Consider the following 15569-nt stretch of genomic DNA (forward strand, 5'->3'; position numbering starts at 1 on the left):
GCTGGTGTACTGTAAATACTTTGCAGTTGTCAACTGCTGGGTTGATGGATTGATGGATGGATGGATAGACAGACAGATATATAGATCTCGATGTTGTCCCACACTAGCAATAACAGAGACAGGACTGTAGTCTCTTGTATGTGGGGGCAATGCTTTTCTGTATCCATGAAATGATAGATCGCACCCACCCAACTAAAAGTACGAAAAAATCTCTCTGTGTGCAGTTGCATCTTGTGCTTTTCCCTGTCTACAATGCTCCTTTTGTTTGTCTATGTGCTCTTTAAATCTGAAGAGACTTTTTCCAAGACTCTACAGCTGAATATGGAAAGGGCACAGACAAAGTGGAAGATAGAAGGGCTGATATTTAAAGGAAATAAAAAAGTCCTTTGAGAAACAAGAGAAGAAAAGTCTCTTTCAGTATGGAGCCATGAGGAAATGAAGATGGCATTCGGGAAGTACTTGTGGTATCTGTTTGAAGGAGGAAAACAGAGAAAATGTTCCATGACATTACGTGACATCTCCAAAAAAGATATCAAAATAATAATAATAATGCTGGCTAAATGAATGAAACTCATAGAGTTGCAGTCTTTCATATAAATCCATTTTTAATGTAGTGAGAGTAAAGGTATGGACTAGAATGTGTGTGATTAAACGGACAATGAGAGCAAACAAGCAGTTCAACAGATCTTTCCACAGAGACAGACACAGGGATTTCAAGTACTCCATTACTTCCTCTCTCACACAGACACACGGAAGTCTATGAAAAGAGATGCAGGATGCACAACCTATTTACCTGGAACATGGATCCATTAAAGAGAATCTGCTTTTTGCCCACAGCCAAAAAAAAAAGAAAGAAAGAAAGAAAGAAAGAAAGAAAGATATAAGAGCAATTGTGCTTTCCCACCAACAAGAAAGTATCATAAGAAATTATCTGTTGAAACGTATCGTATTACAAAATTACTCCTGTTTAAAAAAGAAGAAGCTAACTGTCCTGTATGCGTGTATCTTATTCAAAACAGTGATGGAGTAGTGAATAGTGATATAATTTTATTCACTAAAGTGTAACATTTCTTATTCCAACTTCCAACTAACAAATCTCAACTCACATGAAGAAATTGGTGATTTGGGTTATTTTGGCTGGCAGGTACTACAGGTGCATAGTATATCTTAAAATATCCTCACAAAGTAACAGCCAAAACAGAAAAAAAAACATTAGATCAAAAATGTTCCTTTATAGAGCACAATAGAAATGTGTACACATACAAAGCTTATCATATACAATTTAACAAGTGTTTTATACAACAAGTGTTTTTTTACGGTGACCGGACTGAAAACTAGGGCTGTCACTTTTGAGAAAAATCAAATTTGAACGGATATCAAATACCAGCCTATGTATTCGAATATATTCGAATATCTATTCCCATCCGACCGGTTGTGCAAGACAGTATGCAGTCATACGATGTTGGATGCCTGGCGAAACTCTGGCTGTCTGCTGCGTTTCTGGGGCTGTTTAAACCTGGCCACTTCATGCGTTTTCTCAGATCGGATAGCTATCAAAACGATTCCATTTACACGTGGTCACATAGGCCTAAATGTGGTTTAAACCGGATATAAATCCGATCTTCAATTCCCGCGCTATATGCAGATTTAATGGATTTAATGTCACCGAAAGCAATAGATATGAGCTGCATTTTATTGATCATCAGCTAACATCAAAGACTGCAATAAGAGAGAGCGGCAGCCCTGGTAAGATAATTTCGTTTCTTTACTTTTAATGAAGATTATTATTATTGTGTGTTAAAGCGTCTGCGACTTACTTTCACTTTGATTTGCGATAGTTTGCACATTGGCTTGGCGCTTGATGAATAGATCATCTGCGGTGATACGTGTTGCAGCGCGCCGTCATATCTGACTATAACATAGCCTATATAGCCTGTAACATGCTTTCAAAATAACACGCTTTTTTAAAGGAGTCATGACCTGTAATTTTCACTTTTCCACGAGAATCAATGTATGTTATGATTGCCTAACGAGTATACACTGGCCGGGAAGCCGATATTTAAAAGTGAAGCGTTTGTTTACCCCAGGGTTCGTAAACCAGCCCACGTGCACGCGCACTCAAACACGAGATTTTAATTTCTCCCCCGTCTTGACGTCAAGACGGGGCCGGATATACCATATATGGACACCGCAGACCTATGCTGCAGGAAGCCCGCCCTGCCCCTCTCCCCCTATCATATCCAGTCGCGAAAGATGCAGAAACGAAGTGCACACCACACGTGAGTTGCTCTGTTGTTGACTGCCAGAATCAACATGTAACTTAAAAGTGTTTTCTCTCCCAAGAACGGACCAAGCTGTCAGGGACCAGTGGATTAAATTCGTTTTTAATGACGCGGTTCCTACAACCCTTCCCACTGGCATAACGTTAGGTGTCTGTGCTAATCATTTTACGCCGGAATCGTTCACAAATTTGAATGTCTAAAAAACCACAACGTGAAACAAGGCAAAAACACCACATGATAGCAAACGTTGATCTCAATAACCACTGTAAGCTGAAAAAAAAGTAAAAAGTAGACTACATCTCCGTTAATGTAATCTACATTAAATAAAAGGTATAATGTATGTCTCAGTCAAAATGATTGTCTTTACCATTCAGAGACATCTTGATGTAGACATCGTTCCATCGACTCTACATCTTCCATTTCCAGCTCAGGTTCAGAGTCTGGATCGCGCATTTACGGTTGAATCCCGTAGGTCGCGGCCAGGTCGGGTTCATTCACAACTTGCGCCATGATGTCATTTTGGAATGACATGCTGATGAAGTTACTGGCGGTGTCAACCCCCCTCCTTCCTGCCACCAATCAACGCGTCCATCATTTGCATTATTAAAATGACCGTCCACGACAGCCAAAATATCGCATCAGATCTCGCGAGACAATAATGCCTTTAGAAATAAGGGTCAGAGGAGCTCTGTGTTTATTTTTTTTCCACTTTTCTTTTTTAGAAGGGCCTGAAAGACTATAATAGAGCGTGGGTATCCAAGGTAATACTAGGTTATGACTCCTTTAAAATAAAAAGCAAACGGTCTTATCATAGACTGTAAAAAATGCGCTAGACATGGTACTTTAAAAACCGAATAGTTTATTTGAAGTTCGATTACGGTTATTTCACGTCATGTTCGAATGCATATTCGAATATCGAATAAAAAGTGACAGCCCTACTGAAAACCAAACCAAACCAAACCAAACCAAAAAACAAAACCCTCAAGGATTCAGTTAGGCTGTGTGCAGTGCCAGTGCAGTTACATTCATAAAATTTGCTAGACAGATTAATGTTTAATATGAACCATTGGATGATCCTTTAAGATTCATTTGACTATTTTTCTCTGATAAAATACCACTGCGAATAAATCTAAATCATCAAACTACTGTAGATGTATTACTTTTTCCTGTACAAATAAACACTTCAAGTTGTATTAGGCCATAGAAATAATCATTTAAAATGTCCACAGTTCCTCTGGCCAAAAATATATCCCTCAAACTTAAATGTTGCAAATAAACGGCCCTGTCATTATTACACAAATAAGTTTCACGTTTATGTCCCGCTGGCCTCACATGTCAAGGCCGGACAGAGGAGGGGTCACAAGGGACCCAGTGGGAGACATGAACTGTGTCCAGACATCTGTGAGGCAGTTTTTTCCCTATAAACATCATTTATGAACACATACATCAAACTAAGGACTACACAAAGAGTGGAAACGTGTGTTTGGCTAAAGTAAGATGCTGACAGATCCTGGAAGGAAACAAAACTGTGAAATTTGATAGTAATTTTGCATGTAATAATTTTTTCTCTCTTTTGCATTTTTCCGCCACAATCCTGGAGAGCAGTAGGTGGTTGCCAGGGTGCTGCTATGCAGTTGCTAATGTGTTTTTAGGTTGTTGTTATGGAGTTGCTAGGGGGTTATAAGAATTTTCAAGAAATGTTGTCTTCCGTGAGTACTTAACTGCAGCTTGCTGAAAAAAAACCCCATTTATTCAGCTATGCTCTCACTATTCCTCAATCCTTCCCTATTCTATCGTGTGCTATCCTGAATGATGTCTGAAACTTTGTATTAGTAGGACTTCTCATGTTTATTGCATTTTTAGATTAATTGTCTGTTGTATTCCTCATTTGTAAGTTGCTTTGGATAAAAGCACATGCTAAATTATCAAATGTAAATATTCTGGGTGGTTGCTTATATTTAGTCCCTGTATATGGCTAATAGCATACAAAATATCAGAGTGTAATTGGTTTAACAATGTAAATCATGTCGTGCATTACAACTATAAATCAAAGTGAAAAGCCGACTTATATATAACAGAATGTCAGACTGAACAGAAATATGACTTTTCTGTTGTGTGTCATGTGCGTCAGAAATACAAACAGGGAGTGTTTGTCTACAATTCCTTCCCTTCTGTGTTTTCATTTATGTTTAACAAAAGGAAAAAACGTCTTTTGGAATGAGTGCACTTTACCCTCAGCAGACTTGGCACTTATTATATGGCTCAACTGAACAATCAAACCCCTTTTCCTGCTCCTTTACAGTGCAGGGGAAAAAAAGACAACTGAACTGACATCTCAAGTCATACTCATGAGGCCCTTCATATCCTTTGCTAAGGAATGTATTTCCTCTCTCCTTCACCCTCCCTAAGGAGCTTTACTTTTACAACAGATGACGAGAGGTCACAGATTTGGTGAACAAACAGCCATGTCTTGTACAGCCGGAAACACTGTCAAACACCTAGAATTCATTCTGAATTACTCAGTAAAAAACTGAGATCTTGAATAAATGAAAAGAAAAAAAAAGACATCCAACTTCAGTGCGCGTGTGTGTGTGTGTGTGTGTGTGTGTGTGTGACTTTAGTGCAACTTATATGTTATTTAAAGTTGCTATGTACTTTCAGTGAACATAATCAGTTCAATATAAGTTCATCAAACTTAAAACAATTATGTTTCAAGTTCAATAGGCCTGCGTATTGAAATGAAGCTTTATGTATTCTTGATGTAGTTAGTTTGGAAGTGTTGTACAAGATTATATCAATATCATTTACCAGTTATACATTGAATTATTCCACTTTATTTACTGCATGCAACTGCAGGATTAGCATGCAAATTAGATTGTTTCATTATATTTTAGGGATGTGCATGAGTCCTCGAGTACTCGGAAGTGACAGCGACGATCGATCATGAAAACGATGATCGCCATGACTTAAAAAAAATTATATATATTTTTTCTGATTGGTTATTGCTGCATTTTGGGACTGTCTCTGAGGTCTGATTGGTTAGCATTGGGACAGCATGCCATCCAGACCGGCGAAATAAAGTGAATTGAATGTGCGTTACACATCCAGTCAAGTTCACTAGCGCATTCACATCCTTTTGTGCAGATGTTACTTTTATAGTGTATATATTGTATTTATTTAATATATGATGCCTTTGGTTGAGTTTATTAATCTGCTAAGCGCTTCAGTTTACCGTGTTCATTGACCCTTCAGCGTCTGCTCAAACGGCAAACATTATTGACTGTGATTGTTTTTTTTTTAAACAGTCATATTTCTTTCAGATGGTTTTCTTTCAAAAACATTGATGATATTATTAATAATTCAGCAGTGTCTGGTCATATTTTTTAACTGTAGGCCTATGTTTTAATAAAAATTATTTCTCATCATGGCTTGGAAAACGTGCAGGGATGTCACTTGATAAAGTAGATAAAAATACAGTTAAGTGCAAGATGTGCAGCGCCAATCTGCCATATACATAACATTACCATGAGAAAACTATAGAATGTTTGAATTCTTCATGATTTAGTCGTTCGTGTTTCAGCGCGTTGTCACGGGAAGATTGCATCCACAACATTGCACCAATTTTCCACAACATTCACCAACATTTGTACAATTTTCTGACTAGTACGTAACGTAGTTCAGATTAACTTGGATTTGGGTCTTTTTGTGCAGATAGAAGTTGTAATGTTAGGTTTATGTTGTGTATCTAGGATCTCAAATAGGATGTGTCTTTTATGAATCTTCAGGAACGAACCCAATCGCAGACAGTTAGCAGAACACACAGGGTTTATTAATGACAAAAACAGAAAACAAAACCCACGAGGGGGCAAAACAAGACAGGGTAGACAACACTAGATTAAGACTCAGACGATAAACTAACAACTAAGACAGGATCAAACACTTCTTTCAAGACAAGACTTTCAATACGTTACTCACGGGTAGATTCACACTATGTATGACACATCAAACAATGAACTGGCCAAGGACAGCAAAAACACGGGGATTATATATGAAACACTAATGACGAGGACAGGTGAAACTGACTAGACAATAATGACAAGACGAGGATAACAAGGGGGCGGGGTAACGTAACGAGACAACACAAGCACATGGCCCAAACAATTGGCCATGCGCTTGTACACAAAACATGATCCTGCCTTACGACCAGGGAAAATCAAGGACACTAAGGCAGAATCATGACAGTCATATAGAAAATGCTTCAGTTTACTGGTGTTCATTCGCTCTTCAGGTTCACCTTGATGTTTCTTTTTCAAAAACATTGGTGCATTATCGATAATCTAGCAGTGTTATATTTCTAGTCAAGTTTTCACATTTGAGGATGGACACGCCCTTCAAATACAATACAATAGCACTGGATGGATAAAGACACTTAGGCTGGGCTATAAGACTGAAACCGACTTACCCTCGCACCCTTCTCAGGATAACACTGACACCCTCCGCTGCAGTCTCTCCCCCCACATGGTCCACTGCTCTTCTTCACTCCCTGAGAGAGAAAAGAAAAAGAGTGAAGACAATGTTAAATGGCACGTTGAGTTGGTAGGTTTAAAAGCTTGCTCAGTGCCATCAGATGTTAAGCCATGTGAAATGACACAGTACATTTGATTCACAGCATATTTAGCCTTAAAATAACAGACAAGAATGCTGCAAAGTTGTGATGTTGTGCTGGAGGCTGTCACTGTACTGTGGGTTTTTCTAATGTGGCAGCTTAACGTGAATCTCCATCATGTTCCAGATGCTCTTGTGACTCTGCAGCTGTGCTTGGTCAAACTGTGTCACTCAACAGACCATCATTTATTTGTTTATTTCTTTTCCTGGTCATTTAGAGGACAAGATCATTTTAAAAAATATCCATGAGAATGTAAAAGGTGAACCAAAGGTACAAATAAATATAAATAAATATATGTAAATTAATAAATAAATATATATGAATTAATATATATAGAGAATTATTATTTTTTAAAACAGATTTAAACTTTTTTTTTATTGTGCTAAGACAACATTTAAAATGCATGCATCCTTTATCTTTGATACCTTTTAAATGCATTTTATGTATAGATTATATTGCATAACCCTAATGCCAGACCCAATCAATATTTAAATATGGAAATTCATTATGAAAATATGATTTTTTTAACTAAAATAATCTGAAGCATCAGAATCAGTGAAGAACATACTTGAGATCAAATATGAGATGAATACATATGCATATGAAGACAAAAAGCAACACAAAATATTTTGTGAAGAGCATATTTTTTATGCATGATTTATCTTTTTTTTTTTGTATGTTTATAGCATACATAGCTGCTATGAAATTAGCTTCAGCAAGCAGCTATTCTAAATATATATATAAAAAAATCCATAATAATTTAAAATAGCCCTTAACTGAAGAAACTGCAACTGTGAATTAGAAACACGTTTAAAACTTAATACCCATCTTTAAATGTCGTTCAAAGCATGACTATAGCTAAATTAAGTTAGCTATGGCATTTCACCATAAAGGAAAGTTAATTTATAACATACATAACATTAACCCATAACAGGAATTCAGTTAAGGGGGACTGTAAATTACTGAGCTAATGAATACATGATTTATTATCCTCTTTGCAAAGGGGACCTCATTTTTTGGAGGGTCTCTGGTCAATGACGGCAGTATGTCTGCTCACACCTACACACGGATGATGAAACAGCCCTGTGTGTCCATGAAACCTTTAAGGCCAAGACACAACTGTCTGCGACAAAGTGTTTCAGAGACATTCTGTCTTGTTCGTCTGATATGAGATGCTGGACAAGCAACAGACAAAGGCCACATTGAGCCTCCTGCCTCAAGTCACAAAGAATTCTTTTTGAATGAGACCTCAGAAAGATTCATGATCCTCTAACAGAAGAAAGACTAAACTTATATATGTGACCCAGGATCACAAAACCAGTCACATGTAACGGGTATATTTGTGGCAATAGCCAAAATTAAATTGGGTCAAAATTATACATTTTCCTTTTATGCCAAACATCATTAGGATATTAAGTAAAGATCATGTTCCATGAAGATATTTTGTACATTTTCTACTGTATATATATAAAACATTTATTTTTGTGAGTGGAAGCAGCACAATCGCGAACATAAATGTTGTATATATAGCCTAGTTGTATATCAGCCAAATATTGTCCTATCCTAGCCATACATCAATGGAAAGCTTATTTCAGCTTTCATATGATGTATAAATCTCAATTTAAAAAAATGACCCATGTGACTGGTTTTGTGGTCCAGGGTTTACCTAAATAAGGTAAAGGCGTGGAACTGCTATTTTCTCTTAGCACTGTAAGTCCTGAAACAGTGACTCCATAGGGAAGCATTGTCTAACAGAAGGTGGGAAAGATGACGAACTAAAAAGCAGCGCAAACGTCAAGGCGACCTAAACAATATGTGTAAGACTGGCCAGTTTCAATTTATTGCTAAATAGTTGATGATTGCATCAGATGATGAGAGGAGCATTGTGTTCTATCCTGTTCCACCCCACGCTTTCCCCACAAAAAAATGACCTTTTCCTCCACTACCTGGAAAAACATTTTCCAGCTAGCCTGAGACACTGATCACCTGATTAGCATTTTTCTCCTTCCAACACAACCTAAGAAAAAGGTCTAAAGTATGCACTCAGGAGTGTGTTTTTGTGCGTGAATGAATGAGGTTTTCCAAATCAAATCACCGGAGGACAAAGGGTAATGAGTAACAAAAGTTAATAATAAGTAAGAAAGCTTGCTCAGTTTCATTTTATCCATTCCTGTAAAGCCAAGCAATGACAGGAGCTGCTGTGAAAAGTTTCACACAGACATGATAACTTTATTCCTTTAAACTTATTTGCAGTTCAAGTGTGAAGGTGAACCAAAAAAAGAATGAGAGCTGGATCTGAATAAGAATGAATGAAAACAACACCAGGGAACACAAGGAGCAAACCTGGAACAAAACTGAGAAAATCAAACAAACAAGACCAAACAAAAAACACAGGAAACGCTGGGGCTTAAATACAAAAGGGCTAACCATCTAACTAAACACACCTGGGAACAATCAAGACTAATGAACAGGGGAACCAATGAACAAAAGGACTACAACCATGGCACAAGAAACAGGAAACACTTCAACATAAGTCCAGGAGCAAGCATAGGGAAGATGTAACATTATTTTTGTAGAAAATGTGATACACTTTCAGTATTTCCAGGATTCTATGATGAATACACAGCTTTTATACATTATATATTTATATTTTACATAATAAATGTCATGTTTGATCAATTTAATGCATCTTTTCTAAATGTAAGCATTAAATCTTACTCACCACAATTTTTTTAACGATAATATTGTGATAATACACTTTGATCGTTGAGACTAGTGCTGACGTAACACTGCACCTTTAAATAAACTAAAAATGATTGTTAAAATTTAAAGTGTTTATAAGTGTCCTTTCCATACTTGGGGACTTCATATAAAGTGAACAATAGTATCTTTCCATCTAAAAAGGATGTCCTGATGTTTAAATGTACTATTTGGTCAGTGTGCAGTCTGGTTCAGCCCTCGCAGAAAGGTCAGAAGGCTGTCTGTTAGGCCTTTGGCTAAAAAACAATACCCAACAAAAACAGAGAAAACAAAAACACAGACACACATTTGTAACTGCAGAAACCAGAAATGTCCCAGACGACACTGACCGCTAAAACAACAATGAAACTAGACAACAGAGGCATAGATTAATGAGGAATGAACTAGCAACCGTCTAACTATGAAGCTCAAAGCCACACTCGTATAAAACAGCGGAATGAAATGATGCTTACACTGCTTAGTGTCAGGAGGTTGTTGGTTCAATAGCTTGGCCCAAAACTCACCTACCTGCAACTTCCCTTTTAAATCTCGTTTCACATACTGTTGGAATTATGCGAAAAATCTGCTTCAAACCAACCATACAAACCAGACTCAGCTGTACTCTCAAAGCACACTTAGAGACCATAGGGCATGCCATGTATTGTAGAGTTTTTCTACTGTCAGCCATATTTATGGTACATATGTAAAAGGCATCTGAGTCTTGTTGTCATGTAGAGGGAAGTTGAGTGTTCAATAGGCCCATGGGCGTCAGTTTGCTTTGAAATGTGCTGACGCATTCGGAAGTGCATTTTTTCGGAAGTGCATTTTCAGAAGTGCTGGGTACAATGACGCATTCTTTTTTTTTCTCTTTCGCGCAGGTCATGTTTTGAAAGACGATGTCCTGTAGCTTAGTAATGTAAATGAATAAAAATGTATACAAAAATGTGATGTCCGACTCGTTTTATGAAGAAGAAAGCCTTAAGTTTTCAAAAAGCATTAGACATATGACCCACTATTCTGCTTCATAAGTTCCATGTTGACAATATGACATGACGTGGTTTAATGTACCTAAACAATGATTACCAAATTTCTCTCTCATATTGCTCCTCATAACCAATGAAAATGGTAAAAAAATAAATCCCAAAGTCCAATTATTATGGACGTTATCTGACATTAAGCGTTTCTGCTTCACATTTTCAGCAGGGCAGCGGAGCAGCTGTGGATTGACTCCCCACGGTCCTCATGTCGCGTTGACTCCCCACCGTTCCCAAGATCGTATCCCAATGTTACAGTTGTTGCAGTGTTATGAAGCATGTAACCAGCGCAGCAGCAGAACGGCTAAATTGAGCTTGAGGTTTTCAAAAAAAAAAGTGGTGGGTACAAAATGACTCATGACGAAATCTGGTGGGTTCGCATCCCCACCGTCCCCACCGAAATCGACGCCTATGAATAGGCCTCATTCATTTGAAGACATTTTAAGGCTCCTTAAATAAGAGACAGAGGGAAGTCTATGCTCCATTCCAGAGCCATGACTTCAGACTACGTGCATTCATCTCTGATGATCATTCAACAATTATGCCAAAATTACGTATAATCAATGTCTCAGAGACCTATTCTATTAGTAGCTGAATTTTAACACATGCTGTAAATAATGTCGTGATGAATAACTCTTTGTTAATTTTTAGGAATTTCAAACCTTCTGAGAAGTACACTTTCACACATTTTATAGAATACTTCATATGAATACTTAAAAATAATACACTTGTATTACAGATTAAATCGATATTAAATGCTATTAGCTGCACATTAAAGTGTTTTTTGACCCACTTACAGTTAGTTTTTAACTTAAGTACATATTTATATGTAATTCTTATGATTACTTCTATGGTCCTTGAAATATGGTTAAAGTGTACAGCCGAATATACAAGCATTCATGGCATTCATTAATGTAATTTCTATTGATCTTGTATGTCATGTATTTCAATATATTTGCAATTACAATATATGTAAAGATGAAGGTGCAATTTAGTACATTACTAACTTCAAATGTAATATTGAATAACAACACTTAATTTTAAACATTCAAAAGTATATTCAAGCAACTTTACATGTGCTTTAGTAGTCTACACATCAAAATAAGTGTACTTTTTAGTAAATAAGTGTAAGTTTTATTAAAATGTGTTTCAAAATGTACTTTTTAATTTGACATGATTACAAAGTGCACTTTAGTGTAGTCATGAATGTATACTCTCTTTAAGTGGCTTTTTATTTCACTTCTTTTTCACAAGGGTGGCGATGTGTATGCAAAAACCCATATTTAGTCTAGACCTTATCTGACCTAGTGTCAGAGAGATTAATGTGTCTAATACAGAGAATAGACTCAGATAACAGTGATATGTGTCCTTTTCCTCTCAAAGACATAACCTGTCTCCTCCACGCTCCATCCGGTCTTGTTTTGATGTTATAGAGTGAGTGTTCAGTGAGGTTCAGATACATATCTCTAACTGTTCCTCCTCTACTAACAGACCGATAAAGGGAAACTACTACATTTGCACAACATATACAAACCAATAGGGCACCTTTAAGGTTTGAAGTGTTTGAATGATAGCATCATTATAAATTAGTATCAATTGTGTGGTTACATGACATAAGACTCTCACTGGGTGGCCATTTGAAAAGTCCCCACAGTTAGACATGACTTTGTTTGATATCTCTTGTTGGACATCACCCTTTGCGGTGTTCACTAGACAGCGTGATGACATTATAATGACGCGAGCACCACATGTTTACATAACTGTGTGGGCACATGGCAGGAAAATGACTTCTATCCCATTTGTTTAAATAGGAATGCGTTCTAACGATAAAGAGAAAGAAACATCCATTTATGGACGTCAGTGTTTGCCTGTATACACAAAGACAATATGACTCATGCTGTCTTCAATGTACCACAGTCAGTGGTTAACCACGTAACCCTAATTCCCACAATAATTTCACCACTGTTGTCCAGCCTTGGCTGAACCATCTAACAGGTGTCTGGAACACACTGGGATCCAGATGCTTTAGGCCTTTTCCACTGGAGAGTGAAATCGGCGTGAAGACTGATCAACAACACACACACGCACACACACAAATGATTTACAAACACAAAAAGTTTTTGGTTTATGCTTGATTATAGACTTTAGTCACGGTAGATGCCATATTTAATGCATCACAAATTAAATCAAGGCTGTGGAGGAGAGATAGATAGTCTGCTCAGTGGGTTGTAATGTTTGTAAATTTGCTGTAAAATGTTAAACTGATGAAATGTTATATCTTTTTTTTTTTTTAAAGAGGACCTTAAGATAGAACAATGAATTAAACCTACCATACATCTAGTCCTTACAACCTTGTTTTTGTGAAAAATTAAATATGCAACAAAGTTACTAAGGTTTCAGGAAACAGTCACGTCTAGTTATTTCTCTGATGCATCATAGTTAAGCATTAAGTTACGTTGTTGTACGGCAAACGCACGTCATATTGTTAGATGAAGACAGGAACGTTAACAACGTTTAACAACGTCTTTACTACGTACCTTTCTGGGTAAAAGCTCTCGGATTTCATCACAAATATCTTAATTGTGTTTCGAAGATGAACAAAAGTCTTACAGGTTTGGAACAACACGAGAGTGAGTGATTAATGACACAATTTTTATTTTTGGGTGAACTATCCCTTTAAATCTGTTTAGTTTTTGTCCTGGACCATTAGCCAATGCACTAGAGATAACCAACATTTCCTCTGTGAACATTGTAAAATACTGTAGGGGTTTTCCATAAATATGGTAATGACAGCCTCCTGACGGGGAATTAGGACATCCTTTCTGTAATCAATTCCAGGTTTGAAGCAAGAACAGAATGTGAAGTTGTTTTTCATTTTTCAGACCTTTTCAGTACATTTTCTTCTCTTTCAGTATGTGCAATGTTTTTGTAGAAAACGTATCATGGAATGATCAGTTATATAATTTTATTTCTGTTTTTGTCCCCCCCACCCCCCCAACGTCTAGTACCACATTATTCTTTGAGGTTCCTTGAAATCAAGGTTCATCAGTACTATACTCACTACAAGTACCATACCATCACTATACCACAATTTGAATTACAAATGTGTCAATTTCTGTCTATTACAAATTATATACATTATAGAATATTTCCATTAATGTAGTGACAGGAAGTGATGACAAAGACTATCATAAATTGGAGCAACATCAGTATAGTTTAGAGTGTGTCCAGAGCTGTTTGGATACCCTGACATCCCGTTAAAACACATTAATGCACTACAGACACCATTTGTGCAAGCTACTGAATATTACTGTAAACATAAAACATTAAATATTGAATATTTACATTTTTTAAATGGCCAATAGGAAAATTCAACAACTGTTGTGTTCAAAAGGTCTCTAGTGATTGAAGACCTTGAGATGGAATCTCAGTTTACAGGCATAAAACAACATTAAGGTGAAGTATAAACACATTCTTCCTTATAGCAAACCACTCCCATATACTGTACATTACAAAGCTATGAATTGTTGATGTTTGCACTTGTATAAAGCCACTTATGTCTTTAAATTTAGTCAGATCCAAACTGGAGCTGTACACTGACTGCTTCACTTATTGGAGGGAGATGTTTTGTAACTGAATAGGACTTTTAACTATTCAGCTGTCTGCTTGAACAGTGACCTAACTCCATTTGTTCAACAATCTCAGATCACTTTAAAGCTTTCTGAGCACTGACTTTTTGCCCCCTGTTGACCTTTGACCTTGGCTGAGGTCTCGCCTCGGCTTGGGATCCTGATTAGAAAGATGATAGAGGACAAGTGTGCTAACCACTAGGTCGCGGCTCTGACAGGATGTTGTTCCCGGTTTCAGTAACATCAAAAACAAGAGACTGAATACAATTTGCAATAATTTTAAAGTGAATCAATTTCTCTCGCAACAGATGCTGTACAACAAAACTGTTTAATACCCAGATCTTATTTACTATTCAGGCCAAGCACAAAGCGGTTCCTGAACAACACTATCATTATACGGCCACACGAACCGCAGACAAACTTCCCTCTGAATCACCACTTGAACATTTCATTCATTCATTTTGCCCCCTTTCTTCTACTCTTTGGTCATTGGGGACATAAAAAAGCTGTATTTTTTTTTTAAGGAGCACTAGTGGAAGTTCTGGCTCAATTGGTACACGATATGAGATGAGGCACAACCAATGGAGTAAAAAAAAAAGAAGAAATGCGGAAAAAAACAATAAGGAATATTCAGAGTTTATTAAAATAGGCTGAAATTGACAGAGCTTAATATTGATCATCACAACAAAATATTTCAGTTAGTCCCTCCATTTCTTATAAAAAGGAAAAGGTGAGGTTACGTGAGGGATTTAAAATGGAAATAAATGGGGCCAATGTTTGGAGGATTTAAAAGCAGAAATTTTGAGCTTGAACATTACATTTCATATATATAAAAAAATAAAACACTTCAGTTAAAACGTATATTATTTTCTGTATTATCTGAGCTGTTTTTCCACATAATTTTTGTGGGCATTTTAGCCGTTACACTGTCATGGCAATGCAATTGTAAAATTGGCTAGAGAGAATGAGGTTAGAGAAGGTTAGAGTTTTTGTTTTCCTTTTCATTTACACACATCATGTTAACACAGTTTTTTCTTCTGGCTATACTATTGAAACAGCATTTTGACGTATATGGTCCCTTTCATTTACTTTAAAAAAATAACTTTAAAAATGTACATTCAGTTAAAAGGCATGATGTGTCTGTGTTTAATTACTCCAAAGATTCAGAGGACTGACGGACTGAGCTGGAGGAGGGATCCATATCACCTACCAATTAAAG

At 36.8% G+C, this 15569-nt stretch overlaps 1 protein-coding gene across 1 annotated transcript in view; it reads right to left on the bottom strand.

The window, feature by feature from the left end:
• The window catches only part of col4a2 (collagen, type IV, alpha 2), a 120256-nt gene that overhangs the window by 74469 nt on the left and 30218 nt on the right, over positions 1-15569 (bottom strand). The window contains exon 4 of the mRNA XM_079617760.1: positions 6745-6825. Within this exon, the coding sequence (XP_079473886.1) occupies positions 6745-6825 (81 nt within the window). The remainder of the gene's footprint in view (positions 1-6744; positions 6826-15569) is intronic.

Source organism: Phoxinus phoxinus (assembly GCF_949152265.1).
Source record: "Phoxinus phoxinus genome assembly, chromosome: 7".
Lineage (NCBI taxonomy): Eukaryota > Metazoa > Chordata > Actinopteri > Cypriniformes > Leuciscidae > Phoxinus > Phoxinus phoxinus.